The 16,925-nt window shown below is 34.8% G+C and overlaps 1 protein-coding gene across 3 annotated transcripts in view; it reads right to left on the reverse strand.

Moving 5' to 3' along the window:
• Positions 1-16,925, reverse strand: part of LOC150089706 (palmitoyltransferase ZDHHC6) — a 181,053-nt gene that overhangs the window by 134,265 nt on the left and 29,863 nt on the right. For all 3 annotated transcript variants that reach the window (XM_090368746.1, XM_090368743.1, XM_090368745.1), the window contains exon 3: positions 13,573-13,664. In XM_090368746.1, the coding sequence (XP_090224872.1) occupies positions 13,573-13,664 (92 nt within the window). The remainder of the gene's footprint in view (positions 1-13,572; positions 13,665-16,925) is intronic.

Genomic DNA, 16,925 nt, shown 5'->3' on the forward strand with positions numbered 1-16,925 from the left:
ATATCTTTTGCCTCATATTTTTTAAGAATGGACTGTACAGAACACAACCAGTCTATAGCCTTTTCTTTTTCAACTAATCCACACTTGCCACAAAAATTTCACGAAACCAAGTTATTCCTGTCTTTAAATCATTGAAGTCAGCCCCTGCATTTGAAGTTGCTAATTCCATGTTGCTGAGATAGATAATTTGCCTTTTCTTGTAAAATAGGACCTAATATTGGCAAATTAGATGGATGCATTTATTGGCACCACTCGAAAAGTTGTTTCAAGCTCCTCGTGTTTTGCACCAAGAATTTGTTTCCTGTTTTTTTATCACTGCTCCAGTATCATACACTTATTCAGGTTTTTTTCAGTTTTCCAGTCTATTGGAAATAACTGTAGAAAACTGCTAGCTTGGGGGGGGGGGGATACACAGACTAATAGATTAAGAGTAGCTGCTGGCAGAGGCGAAAGTGATTCTTGCACTACTTCTATCGGAATGAGCAGCAGTCTGGAAAACAACGTGCAGGGGATTTCAAAGACTGCTGGAAGTCATTGTGGAAAAAGTAAATACATAGCCAGTGTTAGGGTAGCTAAGAATAAGAACAGATGCATGTATATTTTGCATGCACACCAATGCTAGCAGTACAGTAAAAGAATTTTATGAATTTGAGGTGTTGGACAAAACATCATATATTGGGATATATGAGAGATGTGGTGTCACACAGATATAAAAAATCCATAATTGGAATTTGGGAAGTACAATGTGTACAGAAAGGATAGACAGGATAGAAAGGGAAGGGTTATGCTATTAGTTAAGAGACACACAAAATCTAAGGAAGTGCAGCGATTTGACATGGATGGACAGTGCAGTTTTGAGTCAATTTGGTGAGAAAGTAGGTGAGAGTAGGTGTGTGTTATAGGCCTAATGACTCTGATGAGTACAATGAACAATTGTACAGAAAAATAGAGTGGGCCAGTAAATCAGATTGTCTTATTGTCTAACGGGGTATTTTAACTTCCCAGATATAGACTGGAACTTGTGGGTTGGTCACTCACACTCTAGCAAGAATTTTGTGGATTTGTTGGAGGACTGTTTTCTACAAAAGCATGTTCGAGAGGCACCCAGGGAGAGTAATAATACTTTTGATCTGATTACAGTAGTAATTCTTCATGCATTAAGAATCTGCAGATAAAGGAACCACTAGGTGGCAGTGATCACACTGTGCTGAAGTGGAATTTACTCAGAGGTAACTACAATCAGGGGTAAAGGGAAGGGTTTTTGCTTTCATAAAGGTGACTACGGTGGTCTGAGACAGTTTTTAAATTCTATACAGTGGGACCAACTGATGATGTTACCAATAGCAAATTCTAAATGGAAAGCATTCAAAGAATTAATCTTGGAAGCTACTAGGCTTTTCATACCAACTAAGGAATATTGTTCCGGGTTGAGACCTAAATGGATGTCAGATGAACTAATGAAACTGGTGGCAGAGAAGAAAAATGCATGGGACACAAATTATCAGGCAACACACATGCCTATGGTAGATATAAGCTAGTCTGTAATCAAGTCACAAAGGAGGTTAGCAAGCGAAGGCAGATTATGAGAAATCTTTGGCAAAGGATGCAAAGAAAAACAGCAAAGAATTCTTTACTTATGTAAACTCTAGAAGGAGGCAGAGGAATCAGATTGGTCCACTTCAACTATTGATGATTCTGCTCAGGTAGTTAACAAACTGAATGAGTATTTTACATCAACATTTACACGTGATTAGTTATTCAGGGAGGAGAATGCCAGAGGTGTAATTAAACTCTGGCAGTGAGCTACATCATTTTGTAATAACTGAGAGCAAAGTGGAGCACAAATTGTTGAAAATAACCATAAGATAGACGACACCTTGGGTGGATGTGACCTATCCAGTTATATTAAAGGAGGCAGCAAAGAACGTAAGCAAACCCTTAGCCACAATTATGAGAGCTTCCTTGAACTGAATGGAGGTACCCATGGACTGGAGATGTGCAAATGTGACCCCAATTCACAAAGGAGGATCAAAGGGTGACAAGTATTTACAGACCTGTTATCTTAACTTCTGTTCTGGGAAAATTAACGGAGGCACTCCAGGATCATTTAGACAAGACTTCAGTTATAGTTCGGACACAGCATGGGTTTGTTAAGGGGAAGTCTTTTCTGACAAATTTGATTGGATACAATGATGTGGTCACAAAGGAACTGGATGCAAAGAATAATTTTGATATCATATACTTCGATCTTAGGAAGGCTTTTGATACTGTTGCACATGGAAGACTGCTGTACAAGCTGGAGCAGTATGGCATTAGAAGCAAGTTTTTGCTATGGATAAAGGGATGCTTGAGTGGGAGAAGACAGAGTGGTAATCAATGGACACTGCTCTTCATTGACTAATGTTATAAGTGGTGTCCCCATTGTTGTTTTCTGTATTTATCAATGATATTATCGCCAGGGGCTCACATCTGGTGAGTATGGGCTTGGCACACCCAGGATTCTGAGCTAGATATATCATCATTCTTCTCTTTCTTGGTGATTCCCTTCTACTTCTCTCTCTCTCTCTCTCTCTCTCTCTCTCTCTCTCTCTCTCTCTCTGTCGGTAATTCAGAAATTTTTTTTTTGGCTGGTGCAGTATAAACCTCAGGCTTCCTTGCACCACATGACTAATAATAATAATGATTACAATATATCAAGCTTAATGTCCAAGTTTGCAGATGATACGAAGGTTTGCAGGATTTATAATGACAGTTGTTACTGCAACAGAATATAGAAAAGTTGAGCAGATGGGCTGAGAGGTGGAATAAATCTAAAGTACTTCATATGGGTACCATTAACCCCAGACTAATGTTATCAACTGTGTGGTACTAGACTCAGGGTCGTAGAGTATGAAAAGACCTGGGGGTAACTGTGCAATTAGATATTAAATTTTTTGAACAGTGCAGACAGTCTGCATGAATAACTCATGGTGTCTTGTCAATGATATTTTTCTAGCAGGGATAAGGAGGTGATTATCCCCTTGTATAAGGCAATGGTCAGGCCACACCTTGAGTACTATATAGAGGTCTGGAGGCCTCACTGTAGGATGTAGAGCTACTCGAACAAGTAAAGAGAAGGGCAACGAAATTGGTGAAAGAAACAAGGGTTGCCCTTAGAAAGAAAGATTTAAGCTCTGCAAATTGCAGTGTCTGGAGACTAGGCACCTGCAAGGTGATCTGATTGAGTTGTATAAGGCTATGAATGGTTTGAGCAAGCTCAATGCTGATGGGATTCTTCCTCTTGCCCAGATTGGTCACCTGAGGGGACATAAATTCAAATTGAGAAAAGACAGTTGTAGAATAGATGTGTGGAAATTTGCCCTTAACCAGCGGGTCGTTGATTGCTGGAACAAACTTCGATCTGTCGTAGAAGTTGACAGTTTAAATAAATTTAAGGCAGAACTAGACAAACATTTGGAGTTAATGGATGAGTGAAATGGGGAGTTTTTTTTTTTTTTTTTTTGGCTGAAGCTTTATAAGTTTGCTTTCTTGCACCATATGCCTCTACTAATGCTAACACATGAAAATGTGTTTCAACATAGTTCTTCTCAATCAGCAAAGGTGACGTAACTAATCACTAGATTTCCAGACAATCCCATGGCTAAATTTAAATCTGAACTCACACTTTCTTCCTATCAAGATATCATCTGTACAGGAATTGAGCAAATGTGACAAAGCAGTGCGATTTCAGTTTAGGGGTGATTTTAAGAGATTGTTACAACAGAATTGAAATTTAATTAACAACTTTTTAATTAGTATTAGTATTAATAGTGGCAAATGATGCAAGAAAGCAGCTTTATACAGCATCAGCCCCAAAAAAAAAAAAAAAGTCAACACTTCCCATAACATCTGTCCATCCCTTCTAACAGTTTATCTAGTACCCCCTTCCTTGAATTTATTCAAACTATACACCTCTCCAACACCAGAGGAGAATTTGTTCTAACAACTAACCACTTGATGGCTGAAGGCAAATTTACACCTATTTATACCTATCTACTCTGCAATTCCTTCCTCAGTTTGAAATTATGTCCCCTCATTGTGTAGTATGAGAAAGAGGAAGGATTCTGACAGCACTGAACTTACTTAAATGATTCAAAGCCTTAAATACTTCAATCATATCTTCTTGAAGATGCATAGTCTCCAGGTACTGTAATTTGCAGAACTGAAGCCTTTCTTGGTAAGATTACCCCTGTTGTTCCTCTCATTAATCTTATTGCTCTTCTCTGCACCCATTCCAACAGATCCATGCTCTACCTAAAATGAAGCCTCCTGACCTATATGCTGTACTCAAGATGTGGCCAGGCTATTGTCTTATACAATGGGATAATCATCTCCTTATCCCTGCTGACAAAATACCAGTACACCTAACCCTCGATTTACACGGTAGATTGGTTCTGAAAGGGTACCATGTAAATGAAAATCGAGACTAATTTGAATAGAAAATGAAGGGATAAGGTTCAGTAACATTCAAATACAGCAGACTCTCGATTTACCGAGATCGGATTAACTGGGCCACTTCAAGACTCCAAATAAAAAAAAAAAAAAAAAAAAAAAAAACAGAACCCAACCAAAAATCATAAAATTCAAGTACTAACTACAATAGGTATAAACAGATGTTTTGCAAGTTGAGTGGCATTATAAGTCTTCATTAAGAGATTAATGTACCTATTATCTTGCAACCCCTGCTGTATTCACATCTGCCGCTCAAAAAAAAAAAAAAAAAAAATGTTTAGTTTTAGTGCGTCGTGTCGATTGTTGCGTTCCATTGCACCACAAAAATGCAAATTTTGTTTCGTTATTTGTCAGGGATGAAGAAATTTTTTTTATAGTAAATAATTTTATTTTTTTGTCTAGAAATCTCAAAAATGATGAGTAAACGCAAAGGAGTTGCGTTTTCAGTTAAACAAAAACTTGAAATTATTGAAAAGTTTGAAAATGGTGCGTCCGTCACATCTTTAAGGATGAACCATTATAATGTTGTGACCAAACCATACGCAACATCGTAAAAAATAAAGGGATGCTATTAGATTTAATACTGACATCGCAAAAAATAAAGGGAAGCATCGTATTGGACATGCGAGTAGTATGTGGTAAGTTTTTTGGTTTTTTTATCTGTCGCCATATTTTTTTACGTAGGTTGCTGAACATTTTTCAATACAGTTAGTCCCCAACTTACGCAACTTCAGACTTGCATAAATTTTTTTCCCTCAATTTTTTTTTTTTTTTTTTAGGATTGTCAAATTTAAAAAATAAATAAATAAAAAATAACATAAAATAAGCAATTAATAACGACAATCATGGCACGCACAAATTGCACAAGTGAGATATGGAGTAACAAGCAAAAATATAGAAAAGAAGAGAAGATTCTTACAATTTATTTATGGGTTTTTTTTTTTACTGAATATGACTGAATACTTCAGTGAAGGAGACACACGTTTCACCGTAATAAAGTAAAACCCCACAGAATTCCAGCTATCGGTATTATTGCAAATGCAATAAGATCGAGTTTACTACCCGTTTATAATGAATTGCACTAACAGAAAAGCCCAATAACCCGGAAAGTGCAAATTATTTTTGTTTTGTGGCAGTGACCTCAAGAAATGTGCTTTAGTAAAATGTGAGCTCACGCAGGGTGATAATAGTCAGTTTTCGCCTTAACCCTGTGTCTGTCTGAGAAGACTCTCTGTCTTCTCAGACAGACACAGGGTTAAGTGGTAATCAATGGACACTGCTTATCATGGACTAATGTTATTAGTGGAGTCCCATTATTGTTTTCTGTATTTATAAATGATACTGATGATGGTATATCAAGCTTAATGTCCAAGTTTGCAGACGATACGAAGGTTGGCAGGGTTGTCAAGGACACTACTGACACTATGCTGCTGCTGCAACAGGATCTGGAAAGGTTGAGCAGATAGGCTGAGAGGTGGCAAATGAAGTTTAATATTGACAAATGTAAAGTACTACATATGGGAAACAGCAACCCCAGAGCAACGTATCAACTCTGTGGTACTACACTGACAGTGGTAGAGAATGAAAGGGACCTGGGGGTGGTTGTGCAGGCAGATATGAAGTTCTCTGAGCAATGCAGATGGGCTGCAAGAGTAGCTCATGGTGTCTTGTCAATGATATATGTACAGGAATTTTTCTAGCAGGGACAGGGATGTGATTATTCCCTTGTATAAGGCATTGGTCAGGCCACACCTTGAGTACTGTATACAGGTCTGGAGGCCTCATTTCAAGAAGGATGTAGAGCTGCTGGAATGAGTACAGAGAAGGGCAACAAGATTAGTGAATGGAACAAAGGGTTGCTCTTACGAAGAAAGGCTTAAGTTTTGCAAATTAGTGTCTGGAGACTAGGCACCAGTCAGGTGATCTGATAGAGGTGTATAAAGCCTTGAATGGTTTGAGCATGCTCAATGCTGATGGGATTCTTCCTCTTGCTCAGAATAATCACCTGAGAGGGCATAAATTCAAATTGAGGAAAGACAGATGTAGGATAGATGTGCGGAAATTTGCCTTTAGCCAGCGGGTAGTTGGTTGGTGGAATAGACTTCCATCCCTTGTCGTGGAAGTTGATAGCCTAAATAATTTAAGGCTCAGCTGGACAGGTATTTTGAACGAATGGAGGGATGAAGTGGAAGTGGGGTTTTTTTTTTTTTTTTGGCTGATGCTGCATAAGCTTGCTTTCTTGCATCATATGTCTCTACTAATGCTAATGCTAAAAGTTCTTTACAGAAAATTCATTTTGACCGTTATCACAGTGCCGACTTAGAGAATAAGTGAGAGCGGTACTACTAAATCTACCAAGAAAAGGAAAGCGATCAATTTGGATCAGAAAATTAAACTAATGATCAAGTATTGTGCTGAATTCAGATTTGTCAATAATAATATAGTAGCAATATGTTATTAGTCATTCTATAGTTATGTAAAACTCGATGAAGTAAGAAGTCCTGGAACATATCTCTTACGTATGTCGGGGACTTCTGTATTTTTGGATTAACCAGGACATCGATTATCCAGGATTTGTTTTTTACCATCTATCTCAGAAAATCGAGAGTCTACTGTAATTTATGTATTTTTTAAAATAAATTTAACACTATTTTTATGAATAGATACACAACAAAAATTTAAGAATAATAAATAGGGTTTTTTTTTTTTTTTTTGTCCTCGCCTTTTTCCCATTATATATATGAGGTCAGTTTTTACTGTTTTGGCATGAAATTTTTACAGCCGGATGCCCTTCCTGACGCCAACCCTCACCCTTTATCTGGGCTGCAGATATGTGGCGGTCATTCCCTAACCTTCTGCATCCTCCGTATTTGGTGATCACGGGCTTGAACCCCGGTCTAATCAAGACGCGTGTGCTACGCAGTACTGCTCCTGCCATCTGGCTACGGAGGCACCCTCTATTTATTTAACACTACTATGGTCAAATTTCATTCTTGAGATCATAAGCTCTCTTTTTATCATTACGTCTATGGGAAATAAATTCCCGCTTACAAGCTTTCGCTTTAAGAGCGTGCACTTGGGATGAATTAACTCGTAAAGTCAGTAACTAACTGCACCCAGGACAGGATTAAAACTTGTTGTGATACTAAGCTACAGTGGCGGACAAAAAAACTGCATCACTTGTGAATTTTGCAAATAATGTGTTCTGCGCTGCAGAAATGTTCAAAATGCATTTGTTAGATGGCATATATATCTCTATGAATGAAATCCAATAAAAAGACTCCACCTGATATACCTAATTGCCATAAATATCTTCCCAAAGGATAAAATGAACAATTAATGGAAATATGAGAAATCATGCAAATGTTCTTGTTTATACGCCGGCACGACCACCAGGTCAGTAGAGTTTATAATAAATCAATCAATACAAATTGTTAATTGTATTTAGCAGTCACGGGCTCAAACCCCAGTCCATTCAAAGATCGTGTGCTACCACACTCATGCTCCTGACCACTCAGCAATCATGACAACCAAACATACATTTTATTACATTTATGTGTACAAACTGAAACGACAAGTAAACATAATAATATTATGTACTGTAAATAAGCAAAATAAGTCCTCAATATTTTGTTATTCCTCCTCAAGCTGCAATTAGCCTTGCAATAATCTGGCATAGAGTCAACTTCTGGATATATGGCTGCCCAATTTCGTGGTACTACACGCTTACAATAGGGTACAGTAAAAAAAAAGGATGAACGTGCAAAACCTTCAAAACACATGAAAACAACAGTTTATTTCGTATCTTCTTTGCTTGTTAATATTGTATTGAAACATTCTTCTTCCTTCTCAGTTGAAAGACGTCACTACTGCTGCTAACTTCTTCTACCTCAGAATTTTTTTTGGAATTTGTTTTCCAAAGAGAATCGGCTCATTAAAAGCCGTTATCAATGTTTGTTTTTTTATTGTTACTTAATTCCTTATAAATCTCTTCATATTGAGCTAAGCAGTTTTGTAATTCCCTTCCAAATCTTAAGCTACAATCCATGTTTGAATCAATATCGAGGAAATAATTTTTGAGAAACTTGTCTGTGCATGTGCTTAACACATTCCATGAGGCGCCAATTTCACACCCACGCTGCCAAACTTGCTTTAAACGTTTGTAATGTACTATGTCGTATAATACTGTACTTATAAGACTGCAAATATCGATTAGTCTTTACAATCTGGTACCCCTTCTGACTGACTGTTGCAAGTAGCAGCAATTGACATGCCTAGCCCACTATGTGTTAGTCTTAGTTAGGCTGTTTACCCCCCTCCCCTCCCCTGCCACTGTTTTCGCGATTTTAAAACAGCGGCGGGGGGGGGGGATAAACACCCTAACCAAGACTAACACATAGCAGGCTAGGCATGTCAATCGTTGCTACTCACAACAATCAATCGGAAGGGGTATAAGATTGTTTTCAAACAATTTATATTAATAAATAATATAGTACTTACATTAACTAGTGGACAAGTTATATGCTTATAATAATACATTTAAATCCACACTGTATAGAATATATTATTTTACAGCATAATTATTACATTGCTGAATCAGAGAGAATGGAGGAGATTCAAGCATCTGAATGATGCCATAAGGTTTTGTAATGCAGAATGTCACAAAAAAAATTCAAGAATGTACTAACAAACAAGGGGACAATTAAGTAATGTCATTTTTAAACCCAAGTTACTAGTAAAAATGCCTTTTTACTCAACTTAAATAATCTGCATTAAAAATTGCTTATTGTAAGAATTATAATTAAGCTTCATCAATTTAAAATGCATCAGTCTGCTGGGCTCCACCCCATATATCAGAGTTAAAGACACTTCATCAGTGGGAGGCTAAGTACCTCATCAGTACAGCCCTGGTGACCATTTAAGTCATTGCATGATTTAAATCATCACTGGACTATCAGATTCTGTATACTTATGAGGCTACCTCTGTAATAGCTTTCAGTTTACCTATATAGCTAAAGGCACCAAAGGAGTGCCAGACTGAAAGAGTGTCTATTTATCAATAAAAGTATATTTTTAACACAGGGTGATGTATTCTCTTTATTTAATATTGCAACCTATGTAACATTTTTAAAAAAATTTAAGGATTTTTTTTAAAAATACTTAAAATAATTTATGGTTTTGTCCATCCTACTCATACAACAGAATGTTATATAATAACTGTATTTATACAGGGCCGGTGAAAGCGGGCCTGTAGGGCCTGCATTGCAGTTGGGCACCACTACAAGGTGGGTGCCGTTTCGAATTGCTAGTATGAAGTTTCATTCTTTCTTTATATTTTTGTAAACGAATTAAGTAATAATAATTAGGTAAGTCAATATAATTGCTGCAAATTTACATATTCTGCATAAAAATAAATATAAATAAATAAATTGCCATCTGTTTGGGGGCACCCATTTCAGCTTTGCAGGCGAGCGACGTCCAGCCTAGCACTGCTACTGGTATTATACATCATTATAATGGAAAAGTACTGCTCCAGCTAATACTCTGCGTATTTTAATGCTGCAATGGGTTTGAACATGACATGGAATCATTCGATAGTCCTTTCTAGACAAGAACTTTGGAGCACCCAGGTTTTGTTATTTATAGTCCAGCATGTCCATGTAGGTCAGAAGTTAGTTTAGCATAACCACATAGTTACCTTTCAACTAATCATTTTGACAAGAATATTATCATTAAATGTAATCGGAAGTAATGTGTACTCGAGCCACAGTCAACTCAAATGTGTATACTACTGCATTCTTGCATTTACCACTTGGCTATATCATGCCTTCAATTTTAAACAAAATTTTAAAATTTAAACACAAAGTTCCTGATAAAGACCCTTACTTCTTTTATTTAATGGATATCTGTGTGGAAGTACTTAATTCATTTGTAATACATATACTTAAATTTAACCTATACACAAAGAAATTCACATTTGTACACACACAAAGTTGAAGTGGCCCAGCACACAGTTTTAAAAGCCACGCATTTATGAAAATTTATTAACTTTTTTTTTTTCTGGTTAGTAATACTATCTATATCGCAAGGCTAAAATTTCTTATTAATAATCACAGTAGTTACTTTTTTTAAAAAATCATATTTATTCCACTTCATTTTTCATTTGACTCCAGTTTTTGGGAATTTATATAACACAGCTTCCAATAGAAAATTTTCCCTGAAATATATCAAAACAAGATAATGTAACATTACAATTTTCAAAAAACAATTAATCATTTCAATAATGAATACAATCATTAAGCAAACCTAGTAGCCATGAACCATGATCCATTCAAATGTGTATGTTGCTGCATTCACATGCTTAATCAGTCGGCAACATCAAGGAAAGGTGATGTAGCAATACTGTTTTCAACACAATTCTATATTAACTTTGACATCTCCCATTTCATCTATTCATTCCCTCCACTAGTTTATCTAGTTCCTCCTTGAATTTATTGAAGCTATCAACTTCCACAACAACAATGGAAGTTTGTTCCAGTAATCAACCACCTGCTGGCTAAAGGCAAACTTCCACACATCTATGCTGCAACAGTCCTTCCTCAATTTGAATTTGTGCCCCCCTCATATGTGTGTGATCTGAGCAAGAGGAGAATCTTATCAGAAAACTGGGTTTTCTCTTTTGCTCTTGTTGTTACTTTTCTTCCAAACCACTGCTCGCCCTGTACAAATCTCAAATATTTCCTACCATTAAATATTGTTTCCACATCTGGGGTGGTGTTCCCCCCCCTCTTAAGTTCTCTCTCAGGCTTCTATATTCCATTCTAAAGAGGACAGTTCAGTTAATTAATGATCCATCTCTAACAAAGTCTCTCCGCTCTTTGTCTCATAGATGTTCTGTTTCTGTTGCATGCCTTTCCTATAGATTCCATTGGCATTGTTCCTCTAAGTTGACTTCTGTAATTCTCACTCTATTCCAAACCAGTCTGAACATGTGCCACAGCCAGTCAGCATCCTTTTACTGTCCAACTTCAAACTCACAGAACCAACTTTTCTTCAACTTCCATTTTCTGAAACAACTTCCTTCATATGTATTTTCGTATTTTCTGAAAATTACAATCTTCAAAAATTCAAGTTTAATGTCGGTAAGCTTCTTCTTAACCTTCAACCCATGCATGATACTAAGTACTATAGGTTCTAATACTTCTTGTGCTTGGGCTTTCATTTCATTTAAAAAATAAATAAATAAAATAAAATAATGAACTTCCTTGAAATTTGGTTAGTAAATTCAATATATACTGAAAAAAGAATATATAATAATTTTGTCACCTTGTTCTCACATTAATATTTTATAAATGACAAACAGGGACAAGGTAGTGCACTTCTTCCTTGAGAAAATTTTAATTACAGGTTTTTAACAATTCCATCTTTATTTATTTTAACTTATTTTAAACTTCATTTCCACTTCAATACCATGTAACTACGCAGATAAATTGAGGTGAGTTCTGTCAATTAAGCTCTTATTGCTATTATTATTATTGATTACATAACGGTACATTAAGAAGCTCTATAAATCAGCTAAATAATAATTTTGTTTAAAAAAAAAAAAACAGTTCTTTGTGAGGATTACACACTTTTCTTTTTGTATGCAAAGAAACTATAATCTATTTCTTTTCTGTATCCGATGTAAACACATGAGAGAATCCAGCCACTTTAGTTGAGATAATCAGCTATGGCCCTACACTACATACTGAAAAAATTGAGCAAACGAGGTGGCTCCTTTCCAAAGTGAACTTTAGTTAGGGTAATTCACACTTGTTTACACTGAGAATAAACTAAAAGGGTAGTTTTAGTGACATTTCATATTGAATTCTCTATTTTTCCTATTTGCATGATAAATAAAGAGATTTATGGTATTTTCAATTAAGAAATCAAAAACACGTTTGTTGATAACTGTTAGGAGTTTCAGTTATGTGGACAGAGCAGTTAAAGAACACAAAATCCCTGAAATTTGTACAAGGTCTTGAAGACCATGCTGCAATTGGTTAATATTTTTTAAAGTAGTTATTGTTTTTACACATGAAAACCAAAAATAAATGTGGGACTAGTACTGTGCTAAATGATAGAGTAAGTAAATAATTAATTTATTTACTTTTCTATATGGAAAAGTAAATAAATAATTAATTAAAATATTTCTTGTTAAATAATTTTAAAAGTAAACTCAAAAATATAGTACCATCAGATACATTATAAACACTTAAGTAATGCTAATCATTACAACACAGTGTAGTGTTGTTTTTTTTTTTTTTTTTTTTAATCACAGAGCAAAAATGTGAAGAGACATGATTCTTAGAAGATGCTATACAGACAAATATGCTTCCCATTTGGCAGCAATCTGTAGTACCTGTTTTGTGATTTGTAATATTCCATATTTTGATAAACCACAAAATAGACAGTATAAAGCACACCACAACTAAATGGGAGAGTAAAATAATTCCTCTCTCATCCTTCACTACAATGATGTTTTCAAAAAATCTCTGAAATCCATGGACGTAACAAAATCCTGAAATAATATTACAGAACTGAGCTAGCTCTTTGCTCACCAGATGACTCCACAGGACTTTTTTCTGTGGAGTTATGTGAAGGATTGAGTATATCGTATACCCATTACAAATCTGGATGAACTTTGAAAGAAAATCACTGATGCAAATACTTCTGTGATGCCTCAAATGCTAGAAAATACTTTCTGCAAAATTGTAAATGACTTGAGCATCCTACCCACTACAAATGGTCCCCATGTGAAAATTTAACTTTGAGTTTTAGTGGCAAATGATGAAAGAAACTACGCTAATACAGCATTATCCAAAAAAAAAAAAAAATAAATAATACATGCTTCACCCATCCATATCCTCCAAGACTTTGTCCATATCTAGTTCTTCCTTGAATTTATTCAAATCATCCACTTCCACAACAGATGGAAGCCTGTTCCAACAATCAACCATCTCCCTCTTCCCATGAATGCTTTACTTTATATATCATATCTGATAAGATATCTGATATGCAGAATACTCTTTGGTTACTTACCTTTTACATTTACGACAGTGATGAGCTCTGGGTGCCTTATAACCTTCACACACGTGGCAGTACTGCAAAAACTTGCAATCATCTTCATTTTCCTAAAAAAAAAAAAAAAAAATAAGGGGTTGTGGGAAGAGAACGTATGTTAATATACAAACCCTTCATTCATTCGGTTATTATAAAGCATTACTATCGTTTGGAGCAACTCTTTTGGCCCATCAAAGCCATTCGCCTTCCTCATTCCATGCCCATACAGGCTCCCCTCATCTCTCCCTACCATCCCTTCCTCATTAAATGCTTTACTTTATATATTAAAAAGGCAAATTAATCTTAACAAGCCACTCACTACATGCCCATACAGCCCCCCCTTCTACCTACCATCTCCCTCTTCCCATTAATGCTTTACTTTATATATTATATCTGATTAGAAACTATTCTGTTACTTATTTTTTGTAATACATACAAAGAGATACTAAACAGAAGAAAGGAAGTCCTTGTGGGAATGGATTAAAAAAGCGAATAATCAACCCAAAAGAGGTGTTCCCCACTCTTACAATCAATTTGAATAAGTATTTTAAAGCAATATACAAAATGTCAGAGAAATCAAATATTTATTTTTGATAGCATACCTATTAATAACCCTGAATGCAAGAAACATTTAACAAGATGCCAAATATATACCTGCCAAGTTTCAGAAACAGGAACATAAACTTTTAATAAGTGTCTTGCAAGTGGAGCACACTAACTTTTCTTCAAAATTAATAAAAGTATTTAGTATAAGCACAATGCAATTGAAAATTACATATCATATGAAATGCAATAAACAGTATTTAAAAAATTATTTTATTTGTTTATATGATCTAAATATATTTATTATTACTTTTTCTTTTTTATTACATTTGGTATTTGGATATCAAAAATTTTTGCATTCTGGGACCTTTTCATACAAAGAAAAAAATGTATATTATCTATTATACACGTGTATATATATATATATATATATATATATATATAAATTTTTTCCATAAAAAAATATTTATAAACACACACAATGCAAGATTTATTGAATTATGCATAAACACTAACATATTTTGTATGCAGAATGACCAATCTGAATGAAAAGTTGTTCATTTTAATGCTAAAACAATCTGTGATTTTATTATGTTGCTGATTAACTGTGATCCACTGCATATGAAGAATAATCAATTAACATTTAAAGAAAAGTGCATTCTGAAATGGTATACTGGAAATGGAAAATGTTAGAGGTTCAAGCATGTATGAGAACATCAAAATGGGATGTATCTAGCAATAACCTGCCTTCTGTAATAAGTTTGAAGAACACAAGTGTTCATGACATTAATAAGAAGCTGTGAGAGAGGCAAAGAAAATAAAAAAAAAATAAAAAAATCACCAAAAATATCTAAGTCACTAGAAGTGCACATAACTGCAGCTGGAGTCAGTATGATGAGAATCTTAAGAAACAAAGTTCAAGCCTTTCATACTTGGTTACTGCATACATTTCAGGAAGATAATCCAATCAATAAGCACAATTTTGTGAGCAATACTCTCAGAAGAACAGTGAAGCTTGTGATTTTCAGAATGTAATTACAGCAGAACCTCAAAAATCCACAACATTTTGAATATTTCTCCAAAGGCAGTCGATCACGAGGGAGAAGGGTATACAGGCTGGCTGGGCTTAAAAAAAGCACAGTAAGTGCTTTTTTTTTTTATAATGCCCAATTTTTGTATAATATTTCATATAAAAATTATACATAAATTTGTTTTAATTTTTAATTTGTATAATTTTTCATGTAAAATGCATGAAAAAACAAAAGAAAGAAAAAAAGAATTAATTTTTTTCCCTAAACATCAATTTCTGTTTTACATATTTTCTAGACTGTATATCACTGGTACTATGTATTTTCAACATAAAGAATCATTCATTCTGCAAAATATTAAATACTAATTCAGAGTACTTAATAGTACAGTAGTAATATAGAAATATTATAATATAATATTTTGGTAACGAAATAAAAACCCTTACCAAAGGATAGCTTTTTTTTTTTTTTTTTTAGATTTTAATTTCCAGCCTTTCTACATGCAATCTGCAAGGAGGCATGAAATGTGGAAATATGCGTTGACTAACATGTAGATGCATTATGTATAAATAACAATGTAATAATATAATATAATATAATAACAGAAATGAAATATTATATATAATACAGTAAACCCTCGCTATTCGCGGTATCTGTATTCGCAGTTTCGCGTATTCGCAATCGCCGATTTAATATAAAATGAAATCTAAAAAATGTGAATTTTAAAGCGCCATTAATATTTTCTGCCATAAAAAAACATGGGTGTGGCTAAAATTATCTTTCCCGGTCAAAACAGCACTCAGTGGGTGGGTGGAAGGAGGGAGAGGAGTGACAAAATCGCGAGCGTGGATGTTTCTCGCTAATCCTTGTTCAGTATGTGTTATGCGCTTGTTATGGAAGGTTTCGTCGTTTGCTTTTAATTTATATGCTTATAAATAGAATAAATTTATCAATTTATAAATTGATATGCTTACAAAAATGATAAATCTACCGTTTTGCAGTGTAAAACAGACTTTTTCAAGTGTGTTAACGGAAGAAAGTGACTTTATTGTGGACAAGTTCTTTCTAACCCCTACAAAAATATGGCTACGAATAACAAGAGAAATGTGAAAATATAAAAGAAGGTGGTGACATTAGCGAATAAAATTGAGTTATTAGATAAAATTTCTAATGGTGAAAGTGTCTCCTCAGTGGCAAAACATTATAAAATCAATGAGTCAGCGGTACGATCAATCAAAAAATCAGAAGAAAAAATCCGCCATAGTGTCCGTGAAAACACGCTAATTGCTTCAAAATTTTGCTCTGTAACTCGTGATGTTAAATTATAAAAAATGGAAAAGGCTTTAAATCTGTGGATAGAAGACCGAACTCAAAATAAAATTCCGTTAAGTTCACTCATCATTCGTGAAAAGGCAAAACTCTTTTATCAACACTTTAGCGAAACTGGTGATAGCACTGGCGGGATAAGTTTTTTTTGCTAGCAAAGGCGCTGGGTTTGAAAGATTTGTTTGAAATTTCTAATAAATATTACATTTAATATTAAATTGTTTCTTATTTTCATTTCGATGCCATATGCTTGCATTTCACTATGTACTTTCTATGTACATAGTCATATTATGAAGGTACATATAATACATACATAGACAAAATTTTAGACTAGTTTTTCTTATATATTTCATATTTTGGAACGGAACCCCTTTATTACTATGGGAGCCATAACTCAGTATTCGCGTTTTCGGTATTCGCGACATTTCTCAGGAA

This window comes from Mastigoproctus giganteus, chromosome 2 (assembly GCF_048544385.1).
Source record: "Mastigoproctus giganteus isolate SK-2022 chromosome 2, ASM4854438v1, whole genome shotgun sequence".
Lineage (NCBI taxonomy): Eukaryota > Metazoa > Arthropoda > Arachnida > Uropygi > Thelyphonidae > Mastigoproctus > Mastigoproctus giganteus.